This window comes from Lepidothrix coronata, unplaced genomic scaffold, assembly GCF_001604755.1.
Source record: "Lepidothrix coronata isolate B3197 unplaced genomic scaffold, Lepidothrix_coronata-1.0 Scaffold366, whole genome shotgun sequence".
Taxonomy (NCBI): Eukaryota; Metazoa; Chordata; class Aves; order Passeriformes; family Pipridae; genus Lepidothrix; species Lepidothrix coronata.
The window spans coordinates 138,001-153,510 of record NW_016690546.1 but is presented as its reverse complement, the minus strand read 5'-3'; the positions used below and the strand labels follow the sequence as shown (position 1 = coordinate 153,510).

The window sequence follows — 15,510 nt, the reverse complement described above, 5'->3', positions numbered from 1 at the left end:
CTCCAGACCCTTCCCAGCTCCCTTCCCTTCCCTGCACACGCTCCAGCCCCTCCAGGGCTCTCCTGTCTGAGGGCCCAGAACTGCCCCTGGGATTCCAGAGGGGCCTCCCCAGTTCCCAGCACAGGGACAATCCCTGCCCTGGGCCTGTGCCCACGCTGGGGCTGCCACAGCCCCGGGGCCATTGGCCTCCTGCCCCCTGGGCACAGCTGGGCTCACGTCCAGACGCTGCCACCAGCACCCCCAGGGCCTTTTCCAGCTTTCCAGCCCCTCTGCCCCAGCCTGGAGCGTTCCTGGGCTTGGGGTGACCCAAGGGCAGCACCCGGCACTTGGCCTGGTTGACCTGCATCCCACTGGCCTCGGCCCATGGATCCCATGGATCCCATGGATTCCATGGATCCAGCCTGTCCAGCTCCCTCTGCAGAGCTTCTGCCCTCCAGCAGACCCACATCCCACCCAACTTGGTGTCATCCATGAACTTACTGAGGGAGCCCTCGATCCCCTGACCCAGACCATGGATAAAGGTTGTCCTGCTGGGAACAGGGACCGGGGCTGGAAGGTTCTGGTATAACCTGGGCAGCCTTAAGAGAATTATTTCCATACTTAAAAATTCTTAGTTACTCTTTTTCTTAGCATTAAATCAGCCACAGAATAGTTAGATTGGTTTTTTCAGCATGTCTGTGCTGTGAGCCCTGCCTGGGAGGGAGAGGATTCCCAAGTTTATTAGGAAATGTTCATTTATTTCCCAGTGAACTGAGCACTTGGGAATCCAGGGGCAGCAGAGCCCAGCCAGCCCTCAGTGGCTGCTGGGGTGGAGAAGGAGAATTGCTTTAGTGGAATTGCTGATTAAACAAGTTGGGCACTGATTTAATGTCACAAAGTCACAGAATCCCAGGATGGCTGGGGTTGGAAAGGTCCCTACGGGTGGAAGATTTATCCCGACTGAATCCTTCTGCCTCTCCCTTTTTCTTGCAGGACTTATTTTTTAAATACACGTGGAATAACTTTTTGCATTTCCAAGTGGAACTGTCCATAGCAGCTATTCTGTCCCACTCTGTGCAAGAGGGAAAACCCCCCACGAGTGAGCAGGAGAGCAAAGAGGAGGCTCCCAACGGGACCGCGGCGCACACGGAGCCTCCGGCAAACACCCCCGAGAACCTCATGGTCACCCACGTGAGTCACCAGCTCTGGGGCCCCTCTGCCCTGGATTAACCAGGAATTGGTGGATCAGCCATTCCAGAGCGTGGAGTTCTGTTCCTCTTAGTTCTTGTTGTTTGTTGTTGGTTCTCATGGCTCCGCATGTGCTTTTGTACATTTGTTTTTAGCGTCCTGTTGCAAAATAAACGTCAAAATCACCGCATTTAACGGGCTCGTGAATCCATTGGTATCCAGTTCCATTCTTTTAGTAAAAACACCTATAAATTTTGGACAAAAAAACCTCCCTGAGCACATTTCAGCTTCCCTTTGGGGGCCCTCCTGGTGAGACCTTGGTGCTGTGGTTCCAAATGCCAGCAGCGTTTCCATCCCTGCTGCTGGGAAGCCCAAGAGAGGGGGGGATGTTACAGGTGTTGCTGTTCTCCCTGGGGAGATCCTCGGGGAAAATAACTGGGAAAGAAGGAATTCCTGGGCAAGGGAAGTGCTGGAACTTGAGGGTTTGGGGAGCGAAGGGAGGAACTGAAGAACCCACGTTCAGACTCCTGAGCTGTGAGTGTCCCTTTGGAAAATCCTGACTGTTCTCCCTCTTCTCCCCTCCAGCTGTTCCAGAAGTGCTGCCTGGTGCAGAGGATACTGGATGCCTGGGAAGCCAATGACAAAATCCAGTAAGGAACTGGTGCCCCAGGGCTGCACGTTGAACCACTGGGAGGATTTACAGCTTAGTGGTGTCTGAACCCACTGGGATTTTGGTTGGGATTTGGAACTGGGGTGGTTTGCGTGTTAAAAAGCCAAATTCCCCAAATACACATAGAATTTGAAAGCCTGATTATTTTTTGGGGTGTGTCTAACACCTCATCCCAAACACACAATCTGCTGCTTTCCCAGGAAATCACAAAGAATATTCACTTTTTTTCTTTCCTGTGTTTTTGTTTTAAATCCATAATTATATTCTCCCTGTAGTGGAAAACTGAGGTGGCCAAGCATTTGTGCCCTGGATTTGGTATTTTACCTTTATAAACTCCTTGGACATGTGCTGATTCCAGTGATAAGAACCAAAGAATTAAAAAATCCTAAAACATATTAAAGTGAAAATACTTTGGAGGCTTCAGTTTCCTTGTCCAGTTGAATGTTTTGGTCTTCCCTCACTATTTTGAGCTCTGGATGGAGCTGGAGCTGATTTAGGCCAGAAGTGCTGGGTTGGGGTTTGGTTTGATTTCGTTGTTGTTGGTTTGGGTTGGGTTTTTGGGGTTTTTTGGTCTTTTCCCTCTTACAACCCCTTGCCTCGATGACAAATTCTGCTGGTAACTTCTTTGCCCAGTGCCCAGTTCTGTAGGGACCAAAAATATCCCTGGTTGTTCCTTAAGAGTTTTCCCAGTTCCATGAGAAGGGAGCTGGCAGGGTCCTGGGGCAGGAGCTCCTGGAATTCTGGGGGGCTAGAAGGCTGTTCCTGGGGCAGGAGCTCCTGGAATGCTGAGGGGCTGGAAGGCTGTTCCTGGGGCAGGAGCTCCTGGAATTCTGGGGTTTGGAGGGCTGTTCCTGGGGCAGGAGCTCCTGGAATGCCAAGGGGCTGGGAGGCTGTTCCTGGGGCAGGAGCTCCTGGAATTCTGGGGGGCTGGAAGGCTGTTCCTGGAGCAGGAGCTCCTGGAATGCTGGGGGGCTGGAAGGCTGTTCCTGGGGCAGGAGCTCCTGGAATGCCAGGGGGCTGGAAGGCTGTTCCTGGGGCAGGAGCTCCTGGAATGCTGGGGTTTGGAGGGCTGTTCCTGGGGCAGGAGCTCCTGGAATGCTGGGGTTTGGAGGGCTGTTCCTGGGGCAGGAGCTCCTGGAATGCCAGGGGGCTGGGAGGCCGTTCCGGTGCCACCTCCCGTTGTGTGTCCGCAGGGCAGAAGGAGGGATGAGGAGGGGGAACATGGGCCACCTGACCCGCATCGCCAACGCCGTGGTGCACAACATGGAGAAGGGCCCCATGCAGGCCCAGATCAGCGACTTCATCAAAGGTACCTCCTGGCCCCAGCCCCTGCTCCTCAGGGAACACCCCCGGGGCTCCTGCCAGGGCTCTGCACCCCCATCCCCTGCAGGGCCCTGTGCCAGTGCCCAGGATTCCCAGTGGAACACCACAGCCTCCCAGAACCCCGGAATATGCTGAGGAATCTGGCTGCTCTTTGCTTTCACACAGTGAGGCTCAACATGTTGGAGCTTTGTTTGTGCAGCCAGAGACTGAGGGGCTGCTTTGGGGCCTCAGGGCTGCTTTTCCTCTGGATTTATGGTGCTGATGTGCAGCATTCCTGGGGGGTGTCTGTGCTTCCTTATTCCCTGTCCATGAGGACCTGAGTGACAGGACAAGGGGGAATGGGTTCCCAGTGCGAGAGGGCAGGGAGAGATAGGATATTGGGAAGGAATTCCTGTCTGGGAGGGTGGGAGGCCCCAGCACAGGCTGCCCAGAGCAGCTGTGGCTGCCCCTGGATCTCTGGAAGTGCCCAAGGCCAGGTTGGACAGGGCTTGGAGCAACCTGGGCTGGTGGAAGGTGTCCCTGCCCATGGCAGGGGTGGCACTGAATGGGCTTTAAAGTCCCTCCAACCCAAACCATTCCATAACAGAGTTATTACACCTGAAAGAGAGACACAAGGATTGAAAAGCAGAGCTTCAGCCACACTTCTGGCTGTTTGCACAAAGTGGAGTAGAAGTTGTGTATCTTTAGCCCCCGTAGCTCCAGAGGAGTTCAGGTTGTTCACAGCAGTCACATCTGACGGTTTGGCCTCCCGGGAGCTGAGCCTTCCTCGGCAGATTTTGCTGGGGCTGGAAAACCACGAGTGAAGTGACTCCCTCACAGAGCCCTCACACCCTGCTGGGCTCCAGGGTGCCCCTGGGCCGACTGCCCTCAGAGCTGATCCTTGGGGTGCCCTTGTCCTTGCAGAGCTGCCCGAGGACTGCCGGGGGAGGTGGGAGAGCTTCGTGGAGGAGACGCTGACGGAGACGAACCGGAGGAACACGGTGGATTTGGTGAGCACAGAGAGCCCGGGCCCGGGGACTCCTGGACCTCCTTTCACTGGAAAAAGGGATATTCCTGGGTTTTATTCTCATTGTGCTGGTTTTTCTGAAGAATTTCAAGGGCAGAGTGTAGAAAACGTGTTCCATAACAGTTCTCCAAGCAGCAGCTGCTGCATGTTGGTGAACTCCAATCCATGTTATCCCTCGGGCCAGTTTCTGCCTGGCAGGAATTTGATCTTTGGGGGGTGGAACTAAAATACTGGAGCTTTCTCAGCTTTCCCTTGTGCTCATTCCTTGGTCCTTCCCCCAGGTGAGCACCCACCACCTGCACTCCTCCAGTGAGGATGAGGACATCGAAAGTGCTTTTCCCAATGAACTTACTCTCCAGCAGGTGAGAGGACAACACACCCTTCCCTATTCCCAGGAAACTTGCTGCTCTGGTTTGCCTTAGGAGGAAGCCAGAAGTACCCTCTGGGTGTCTGTGGTGGGTTTCCCTTGCACCACTGGGGGAAAACAACCCAATGAAGCCAACAAGTGGTTCCCTCTGGAAATTCCTGCCTCTCTTTGGGAGGAGCTGGGAGCAGATGGGAGAGTTGTCAGCCCAGGCCTCCCAGCAGCGTGTGTGATCCTGCTTTGGGAAGGCTCTGTCCCTTTTTGGTGCTCCTGATGCTTTGGCAGGGCAGGTTTTTCCCCAGCTCGGGGCAGTGTCCTGGGATGTCTCGGGACACCCTGGTGATGCTGGGTTGGGTCCCTCTCCAGGCCTTCTCCGAGTACCAGATCCAGCAGATGACGGCCAACTTCGTGGATCAGTTCGGCTTCAACGACGAGGAGTTTGCAGACCAGGACGACAACATCAAGTGAGTTTGTGGCCTCTTTGCATCTCACCTTCCTTCTGGTTCAGGGTTTAGAGTGGACCCCCTCCTCCCTCCTGGGGTTTGAAAGGAGCAGGGGAGGGATCAGTGGCTGGGAAAACACGGAGCTGTTTTTGTGGGAGCCCAGCCCTGATCTCCAAAGGCAATTGTAGAACCAAGGAAAAGTATTTCTTCATTTCAGAGAGGAATGTTTTAAATAAAACAGGCAATTATTAACTAGCCCTGCTCTCTAGGAGAAGTTTAATTGCAGAGAAAGCAAAGCATTAGAGCGAGTTCTGGGCAATTAAACACATATTGTCCAAGGAATTAAATCCTTATTGAAATTAGGAATGGAAGAATCGTGGTTCAATGGAGTCCACGGAAAAATGAGCCATTTTCTCCCTTCTGAGAAAGGGAACAGAGATAAGGAGGAGCAAGGACAGCTCAGAGGAGGCAGGTGAGGGGGATTTAATGTTACACAACTTGCTGAGTTCAGAGCTCAGAATTTGCTGCTTTTATAGAATTACTTTAATCCCATTGAAACTGCAGCTCATCTTCTCTCCTTAAAGATGTACCTGGGACTGTGATTGTCCCACTTGGCCATAATGGTTCTGAAATTGGAACCATTTAGTTCTGGGCACAGAAGTGCTCCAGGGGATCCCAATGTTCTGCTCCTCAGCTTTGCCCCTTCACTTCAGCTGCTGGAGGGTTTGTCTCCATCACAGGAATTCTTTGGGATCCAGGGTGACAGGAAGTGTGGCAACACCTCTGTCCTTCCTCCAAGGTTCTTCCTGAGCCTTGTAGGTGTCAGAACTTTAATAAGGCCAGAAAGTTCCAGACTGAATCAGAGTTTAATTGAACAGAGATTACTTCGTTCTACACACTGAAAAAAATAAACAGAATTTTCACTTGTGTCAGCAGCAAATGTGACCCTGTGTGTGTGTGTGTGTAGGTGAGGGGAGGAGTTGAATTCCGTGAGGAGCTGCCAGAAATGCCTCGTGACCATTGTAAAATGAACACCAGGCTGAAAAAAGTCTGTGACTGGGATTTTATCACTTTATTTGTGGTTGGAAAAGGAGAATGTACTACAAAACACGGAATACTGTGAGAGTGGTGCTCCCTGCCAGCAGTTGGACGCTGTGGGAGATGTGAATTGGAGTAGTTAACAAATATTAATAATGTTTCAGTGTCCTGGGGATTTGCAGGATTGTATTTTAAACTGAGCAGTCTTTAAAGAAAATGCCAGTGTCCAAAGGTAGAGCTGCATGAACAGGGTGGATAAACTCTGCCTGGCCCAGCTGTCTGGGAATGTGGAGTTCTTGGGCTGCAGCTCCCTCTGCTGTTCTCCAACGGGCTCCTCTGGGGCCACACAGGAAACTGGGGCAGTTTAGGGTTTTTGCAGCACAGTGACACACCAGGGGTGTGAGCCACTCACACACTGAGATTCACAGAGTTCCAGAATCACTGGGGCTGGAAAAGCCCTCCCAGATCAGAAGGTCCCCCCTGAGCCTCCTTTGCTCCAGGCTGAGCCCCCCCAGCTCCCTCAGCCCCTCCTGCTGCTCCAGACCCTTCCCAGCTCCCTTCCCTTCCCTGCACACGCTCCAGCCCCTCCAGGTCTCTCCTGTCTGAGGGCCCAGAACTGTCCCAGGATTCCAGGGGGGCCTCCCCAGTGCCATCCGTGCCATCTCTGTCCTGTCTCATGCAGCCCCATGGAATTCCTGGGTGAGCATAGGACTGGAATTCCAGAGCAGCTGGCTGCAGCTCCTTCTCTTTTTCATTAATGATGAGTTTATTTAAATTTTTCCAATGGGATTGGGATCAGCTGGAGGGATCTGGGGAAAGCAGAGCTGGCTGTGGTGTTCCCCAGGCACCGTGAGGGTTCAGAACAGCCCAGCCCTGCTGGGGCTGCCAAGAGCCCCAAAACCCCACAGCAGGGAGCTCATGGCAAAGGCTGCTCCCTCGGGGATTGAATCAGCCCCAGGAGGGGAAATCTGACCTGTGGAATCCTGGAGTGGGTTGGGTTGGGAGGGATTGGCCCCTCCAGTTCCACCCCCTGCCATGGACAGGGAATGTTCTGGGCTGAACTGACCCTTCATCTCAAGGAGAGGAGACCATGGCACGGATACAGGAGTAGCTGCTCAGGGAACAGACACCTGGAGGGGCTCTGGGGCTGGGTGGTGCTGGGGGTGCCCAGGTTCCTCTGTGCCATCCCTGAAGGCTCTTTCCCTCCTTGCCAGCGCTCCCTTCGACAGGATCGCGGAGATCAACTTCAACATCGACGCCGATGACGACAGCGTGAGTGGGGTCTGGGCTGGTTTAACCTGCCAAGGGCCTGCTTTCATTGGGAAAGAACAAACATTTGGTGGGGTGTTTGGTCAGTGCAGAGGTGTCCCTCTGGTCACTGAGTCCAGTTAAGGAACTAGGGGCACTGCAAATACCCCGGAGCGTCTCCCCCAGAAATATTTCCTCAGAAATTCCACTCCTGACATTTAAGGAATTTTTCTCCCTCTCTGCAGTGTCAGTCTGTTGTCCTTAGAAGCACAGAATCATGGAATGGTTTGGGTTGGAAGGGATCTTAAAGCCCATTCAGTGCCACCCCTGCCATGGGCAGGGACACCTTCCACCAGCCCAGGTTGCTCCAAGCCCCGTCCAACCTGGCCTTGGACACTTCCAGGGATCCAGGGGCAGCCACAGCTTCTCTGGGCAACCTGGGCCAGGGCCTCCCCACCCTCCCAGACAGCAATTCCTTCCCAATATCCCATCCATCCCTGCCCTCTGGCAGTGGGAAGCCATTCCCTGTGTCCTGTCCCTCCAGGCCTTGTCCCCAGTCCCTCTCCAGCTCTCCTGGAGCCCCTTTAGGCCCTGCCAGGGGCTCTCAGCTCTCCCTGGAGCCTTCTCTTCTCCAGGGGAACAATCCCAATTCTCCCAGCCTTTGATAATCTTTCCAGACACAGATTAGGGAAGCATGGAGAGGGCTGGATTTCTTATGGATCTAAATGTTGCCAGACTCTGTCTGGTCTTTCCTGTTGAATTGCCCCAAAGCAAAGCAGCAGCTGGACAGTGGTGATTCCTGGTGATCCCAGGGGATCCCACACTCAGCTCCTGAGCAAAGCTTGGTTGGGCCAGTTCTCAGACTTTGGTTTCCTCAGTCTCTCCCAAGGAATGACTGGGATTTGGTTTCTCCTCCCTGTCCCTCAGCCCAATGCCTCCCTGTTTGAAGCCTGTTGCAACGAGCGGATCCAGCAGTTCGACGACAACGAGGAGGAGGAGGACATCTGGGAGGAGAAGGAGATAACCTATGCAACCCAGGTCAAATCAAGAACACGGTAAGGTGAACACAAAGCACTCGTTTCTCCCCCTGAATGCTGGGAAGCTGCACATTTCAGCCAAGGCCGTGCTTAGGTGTTTGATGTTTGTGTTATTGAGGGGCCCTGAGGTTTTTGTCTGGCAGCCCCGAGGACTCCCCGTGTGCTGGGGGCTTGTCTCGATGTGCAACAGAGATCCAGTGTAAGGGAATTCAATAACAATGGAAAAACCCAGGGTGTCTGTCATGGTGTAAAATCAAAGATATTAAGAAATCCCCACCCTTAGTGTGAAATACTTAGAACTTACTCCATCTTTGGGGAGGAGGACGAGGAGGAGTTAAAACTGAGGGGAGCAGACAGAACTTTTTCAGAATATTAAGAAAAAAAGGTGATGTTTTTCATGGGAACAAGGGACCTCCCAGGGGCATCTCCAGCTCTGCAAATCCTTCTTCATCCCTTTGATGGAGCCAGTTATTGAATGAAGTCACTTCTCTAATTCTGTATCTGGAAATATGATCAAGGGGGACAGGAAAAACCACCAAGAGCTCAATGTTTCCTTGCCAAGCACCAGCACCCCGATGGTCCTGCTCACACACAGGGTCCATTCCACACCAGTATCCTCCTCTTTGCCACTGGTTTGTGTGGTCCCACCAGGCTCCAGCCCTGGGTCTGTCACTGCAGCACACTCCTGCCTCTGCAGATGAGTTTGGACTGGCAGAGCCCTCGGGGCTGTCACTGGAGGGATCTCCCAGATTCCTGCCTGGCTGTGCCTTCGGGGGGAAATAACCCTTGCAAAGGCACTGGGCAGCCCCTGGCTGTGTCCCTGGAGCAGGGAGAGGGCAGCTGAGGGCTGGGGGGGCTGGAGTCCTGCTCACCTGGGCTCTGTGGGGCAGGTTTGGAGCGTCACAGACCTCGGAGGGCTCGTCCAAGAGCGACCTGGAGAACGGAGACCACGACGGGAGCGTGGACTCGGAGGAGGAGGAGGAGCCCGAGCAGCAGCCACCTCCCCCCTCAGCAAACAGCCCCAAGAGCAGCATTTCTGAGCAGAAGGAGTCCTCTGACACCTCTGAAGGTAAAGGGTGCACAGCAGGATGTGTGCTGGGGGGAGATCTGCAGCACAGCAGCACTTTGCACAGTGCCAGGCTCCTGTGGAGAGTCCACGATTCCACCTGTGCGCAGAGAAATGGGAATTTCAGGGTCCATTTCTGCCTCTGAGCTATCTGGAGTCCTGCCCAGCTCCTTCAGAACAGTGGCTGTGCTCAGGCAGCCACGGGCACAAGGATAATCCCAGGGGAAGGTGTCCCTGCCCGTGGCAGGACGTTGGAATGAGATGGGTTTGAAGGTCCTTTCCAACCAAAGCATTCCATGATTCTGTGACTCTGTGAATCCCAACTGTTTTAGTGCAAATCCTGATCAAAGCATCACTGGAGGATTAGGACATGAACCCCTCACATCACATGATAAGGGTTCTGTGCAGACCTTTGCCAAGTGTCTCCACACTCCGGGTCTGTTCTGCTTTTCCAGCTGTTTTGCCTGCTGCAAACCCATCCTTACAGTGCCTGCAGGAAGGCTGCAGAGGGACAGGATTTTCATGCAATCACGGGGTGGTTTGGGTGGGAAAGGACCTTAAAGCCCATCCAGTGCCACAGGCAGGGACACCTTCCACTAGCCCATGTTGAAAGCTCCATCCAACCTGGCCTTGGACACTTCCAGGGATCCAGGGGCAGCCACAGCTTCTCTGGGCAACCTGGGCCAGGGCCTGCCCACCCTCCCAGCCAGCAATTCCTTCCCAATCTCCCATCTATCCCTGCCCTCTGGCACTGGGAAGCCATTCCTGGTCTCCTGTCTCTCCATGCCTTGTCCAAAGTCCTCTCCATCCTCCTTGTTGGCCCCTTCAGGGGTTTTCCCACCTCACCATGTAAACAACTCTGTGGAAGTGCAGGAGACACACGGTGTTGGCAGCAGAACAAATCCAGGGGTCAAAAACATTTTCCCAGACTTCCATTTCTCATTTCTCCAAGCATTTTCAATTTTAAAACATTTCTTTTTCGGGGTGGTGCCTTTGTGTTGTAACTGGGAGCATCGGGCAGAGCCATCCCAGTTACCTGCTCTCTGCACCCCTCTGGAAGTGTCAGCTGTTTCCAGTTTATTGGGAAGAACCAGATTAAACCAGATTAAACCAGGCACTCCCAGTGGGTTGTGTGTGACAGCCCTGTCACCCTTCCAGAGCCCTCAGCTGGAATTTGGGCTCAGTTTCTGGGGGGTGCAGCCCTGGGGGGGTCTCCCCTGCTCATTCTGTGGCTGCAGAGCAGTTTGCAGAGCTCTGCAATCCTTCCCCTTTCCCGAGAAAAGGTAAGGAAAAACAGTATTTCAAAAGGTGGGATTGGTGGGACTGGAAGCATGGGGTAGGACTAGAGGTGGCAGTAGGTTCTGGAGAAGAAGGAATAGGCCGGGACTGTAAAAAACAAACTGTCAAGGGACTTCTGGGACTTCGAACATTTGAATCCATTTATCGATTCCTTACCTGTGCGTGCCAGAATTCAGTTAGGGCTGCAATGGCTAAAAGGAGCTGAGGGACCTGGAGTTCAGCTGGGAATCACTCAGGGCTGAGGGCATCCACAGTGTCGTGTCTCCGTGTCGGTTCCTCCGGTGGGTCACAGGGGTGTTCATCCGCAGAGGATTCCCAGGCTGTGCGAGACAGGCGGGTCGGGAAGCAGCGCCCTTGGCTGGCGTGTCCTGCCCCGGGATCCCTGGCTCCCTGGCTGCCTGGCTGCCTGGCTGCCTGCATCCCGGGCTGCAGAGGTGTTGTTGTCCCCAGGGGCCGGCTGGACGGCGGTGTTCGAGCCCGTGAGCTCCAAGCCCCCCCCGCCCTGCGTGGCCATGGACGTGGGGTCCAGCGTGTGGGACTCGGCCGCCCCGCAGAGCTCCGCGCCTGAGGAGAAGGGCTGGGCCAAGTTCACGGACTTCCAGCCCTTCTGCTGGTAAGAGCCACGGCATCCCGGCTTCCTTGGAGCTTTGGGGTGGAGGAGTATTTGGAATGCATTTCGATGGAGCGCTTGGCTGTAAGCCTTTCTTCTTCCCTTCCCCTTCCCACTGCTTCCCCTTCTGTTGTTTAATATTGTCTGATTGTCCTGGATCGTGCTTCCCACTGCTTCCCAGTGCTCCTGACTGGTGCTGGCATTCCTGTCTTACTGTACCTCCTGTGCCATTGCTGCTGCTGCTGCACCCGGGGAGTAAAATCAGTAAATTAATAAGGTTTATACCAGTTGAAAATATTTACGGGAGGAAAGGTCGAGGCCTGATGATTCCTTCTGCCGGGGCTGTGTGGAAGCAGTGGGATCCTGTTCCCCTTCTCAAGGCTCTTCCCCCCTCAGCTCAGAGTCAGGCCCCCGCTGCAGCTCCCCCGTGGACACGGAAAGCGGCGACTCCGACGGGACCGCGAAGCAGGGCCAGGACAAGAACTGTGAGTGAGAGCGTGGCTGGACACACAGGGTGCCACTGAGCTCTTGGGAATCCTGCACCGGGGGTAGGGAGAATGTCCCTGCAGTGTCACCCACCCCGAGGGCTCCTTTCACACCAGGGTCAGGCTGTCGTAAACTCAGAAATCTGGGGGTTGGTTGGGACAACGTTGTCAGCAAGGAATGAAGTGAGTTGGAGTTGCCATCACAGAGACATTTCATTTATCCTGGAAGTGTCCAGGGCCAGGTTGGACGGGACTTGGAGCAATCTGGGATAGTGGAAGCTGTCCCTGCCCATGGCAGGGGATGGGACAGGGTGGGCTTTAAGGTCCCTTCCCACCCAAACCATTCCATGATTCTGTAAACTGGTCAAAAGTCCTGTTTTAACTATGCTTGATTATAAAGTCACTTGCCCAGAATTCCAGGGTGAGGGTAAGTCCCTCCGTTGATGGTTGTGCTGGGAGTTCATGTGACACCCTTCCCTCCTCCCTCCTGAGCAAGGAAAACTCCATTTGACAAAGGACTTGGGTGGAAGTAAATTAGACCTGTGTGTGTAGTAGCCATGGGAAGGTGGGTGACACTGGGAGGGGGGGAAGGCACGGGACTGTCTTCTGCCACGTGGGGTTTTTGGGATGCTCTCCCTGTGGAGCTGGAGAGCCCATTCAATAAAGCCCTGCCTGGCTTGCAGAATCCCAGGAAGGTTTGGGTGGGAAGGGACCTTAAAGCCCATCCAGTGCCACCCCTGCCATGGGCAGGGACACCTTCCACCAGCCCAGGTGGCTCCAAGCCCCGTCCAACCTGCCCTTGGACACTTCCAGGGATCCAGGGGCAGCCACAGCTTCTCTGGGCAACCTGGGCCAGGGCATCTCCACCCTCCCAGCCAGCAATTCCTTCCCAATATCCCATCTATCCCTGCCTTCTGGCAGTGGGAAACCATTCCCCCTTGTCCTCTCCCTCCAGGCCCTTGTCCAAAGCCCCCCTCCAGTTTTTGGGCTTCCCTTTAGGCAGCAATGGAACTGGATGATCTTTAAAGTCCCTTCCCACCCAAACCATTCCACGATTCCATGAGAACGCTGTGTTTGGCACCACGCTCCTTGCCCGGGGCTGACGTGGGCCCTCCCCTCGCAGTCAGCCCCGGCTCCCCCTGCGTGTGGAACGTGTGTGTGACACGGAAGGCGCCGCTGGTGGCCTCGGACAGCAGCTCCTCGGGCGGCTCCGACAGCGACGACGACGACGACAAGGCCGAGCCCGGCACGGCCCCCGCGGGCACGGCCCCGGGGCAGGAGGGCAGCCAGGGCCCCGGGGAGGCCAGGAAGGACACGGCAGTGATCTCCAGGTGGGAAGGGATCTCCAGGTGGGAAGGGATCTCCAGGTGGGAAGGGATCTCCGGGGGGTTCCGGTGTCAGACAGGAGGATCCAGGCTCAGGGCGGGGTCACACGGAAAAGGGGAGCAAAGCCCCCCCGGGAGGGCTGAGCTGGGATAGGTGTCCAGCCAGGCAGGGGAAGAGTTAACATTGTCCCCTCAGTGCCAAAGCCAATAAATGACAAAACTCACAAAATGCCAGGAAAAGCTGGAGCACATCCTGGGATTTGTGAGCAACTGGGCAGAGTTTGTTGGAATTGTATCCTATACCTACAGCTCTTGGATCATTTGGGACCACAGCCAGGATCCCTTACAGACCCTTAGTCTGGGAGATGCAGATCATTAATTAGTCTCAGCATCTCATTTTGGCAGGGTCTGCCCAGGGAGGTTTGGAGTGCCCAGCCCTGGAGGTGTCCCAGGAAGGCCTGGCCGTGGCACTCAGTGCTCTGGGCTGGGGACAAGGTGGGGATGGGGCACAGGGGGGATCCATGGGCTGGAAGGGCTTTTCCAGCCTCTGGGATCCTGGGATTCAGGTGAGGGGCCAGGTGACACCTTCTGTCCCTTCTGTCACTGTTGGTTTCCCTTCTCTGTCAGCTCACCCCAGACAGGCCTTTATGGACTCAGGGAGCTGCTAAAACCAGCTGAGACTGGGACACTGATGCCAAATATTGATAGGTACCAGAGTTTGTTCTAGACTGGCATTAAATCTTGTGATCAACCTCCTGCCTGGGCCACAGCCCCACACAAGCTCCCCCTCTGGGTTGTGTCACCCCTTGGTTTGTCTGTTCATGTCCCTGGTGGAGGTTTCTGTGCCCAGCTGTGATTTTCCAGGAGCCTGGTGAAGGGAGAGGAATTTCCTTGTCCCTCTCAGTGGTCAGGTAACACTGGAATCCTCGTGTCATGGAAACTTCAGTGGTTGATTTTAAGTTTATCTTTGAGCCACTGGAATCTCACGAGCTCCAGTTTCTTGTGTGGGAAGTGGTTTCCTAATGACATTCCTGGGAATTCAGCTCAGTTCTCTGCCGTCTCCAGTCCTCTGTCCTCTCTCCAAGGTGTATTTTTGTACTTGCAGTCGTTCCTTTTGAAGAGCATGTGAGCCCTTGAGGAAGGGAAGTGTTTTGATCTCCTTATTCCTCATTTTTATGGTTGTGTTTTTTTCAAGAAAAGCAGCTGCAGAAATAGAACCTTGATCTCAAATCTCCATCACATGTCTCGTTACCAGGCTGTGATTCTTTTATTCCATTAAAGCTCCCCTGGCAGCTGGTAACAGGATTCCAGCTCAGCCATCCCTGAGCTTTCCTGCCGTTGGGAAGGTTTGCTCTCTGAAGGAGAGAGAGGGAAGTGATGAAACCTGGGGAGAAGATGGTTCATGGGGAAGCTCCTCCTCTGCCTGGGAGGCCAAAATTTCACAGAAATCCCTTCCCCCGTTAGAAATGTGGGTGGTTTCAGTCCCAACAGAGGAGATTTGGAGGGTGTGTGCCCACAGTTTCTCCTTTTGCAGGATCTGAGGCCCTGTTTTGGTGTAGGACCCTGCTTTGTGGCACCTCCATGGTACCAGAGCGAGTTCATTTCACGGGTTTGGCTTCTGAACATTCTGCTCATGGATGTCCAGTCCATGGGCTTTTCTTCCACAGGATCTTAGGTGCTGTCCTTAAATTTGGTATTTTCCAGGTGCTCATGGAAGCCTCAGGGGCCACTTGGGAAGAGTGTGTGGAGCAGAGCAGTGTCAGTGCCCGTGTCAGAGCAGAACAGGCTTTGCCAAAGCAGCAGTTCAGGGAGAGCTGAGCTTGGCAGGCAGAATGGCAGTTCTGGGAACCCTCAGGGCCGACTGTGCAGCAGGAAACGGGAATGCCTGCCTGGGGGAACTGACCTTCTTGGGGTATCTTGTTGATTTTAGGACCCAGAGCCTCCAGGACACTGCGTTTCAGTCCCAGTTCTCATTTCTCTGCGGGATTTCTGTGGCCTGTGCAAGGAGAGGAGGAGGAGGATTTTACCTCCGTTGGAGTTTAAGCCCCGTTCGTTCCCCTTTCGGTGTGACCTTGGCTTTGCCATGAGCTCATTCTAACGTGGCCCTGCCCTGTTCCCACAGCGACGCCGACTCCGTGGTGGTGGAGAAAATGGCCATCGCCGACCTGGGGTCACCCAAGGCCCCCAAAGCCCTCAACAACGTGGCCCCACACTCGGAGGGGCACCAGAAAGCGGCCACTGTCGTCACAGCCGTCACGGAAACGGCCACGAAAGACAGGTGAGGGTGGGGACAGACCTGCCCTGTGGGGACAGGCTGGGTCTGCTGAGGGCTGGGGACAAACCTTTATTGCCCATCCAGTGCCACCCCTGCCAGGGCAGGGACACCTTCCACCAGCCCAGGTTGCTCCAAGCCCCGTCCAACCTGGCCT

At 54.6% G+C, this 15,510-nt stretch overlaps 1 protein-coding gene across 1 annotated transcript in view; it reads left to right on the top strand.

Moving 5' to 3' along the window:
* PPP6R2 (protein phosphatase 6 regulatory subunit 2) overlaps positions 1–15,510 on the top strand; it is a 30,153-nt gene that overhangs the window by 13,780 nt on the left and 863 nt on the right. The window contains exons 9-21 of the mRNA XM_017838884.1: positions 973–1,170; positions 1,753–1,817; positions 3,031–3,146; positions 4,064–4,149; positions 4,448–4,528; positions 4,897–4,994; positions 7,226–7,283; positions 8,187–8,314; positions 9,187–9,365; positions 11,112–11,274; positions 11,668–11,756; positions 12,880–13,087; positions 15,204–15,359. Coding sequence (XP_017694373.1) covers positions 973–1,170; positions 1,753–1,817; positions 3,031–3,146; positions 4,064–4,149; positions 4,448–4,528; positions 4,897–4,994; positions 7,226–7,283; positions 8,187–8,314; positions 9,187–9,365; positions 11,112–11,274; positions 11,668–11,756; positions 12,880–13,087; positions 15,204–15,359 — 1,625 coding nt within the window. The remainder of the gene's footprint in view (positions 1–972; positions 1,171–1,752; positions 1,818–3,030; positions 3,147–4,063; positions 4,150–4,447; positions 4,529–4,896; positions 4,995–7,225; positions 7,284–8,186; positions 8,315–9,186; positions 9,366–11,111; positions 11,275–11,667; positions 11,757–12,879; positions 13,088–15,203; positions 15,360–15,510) is intronic.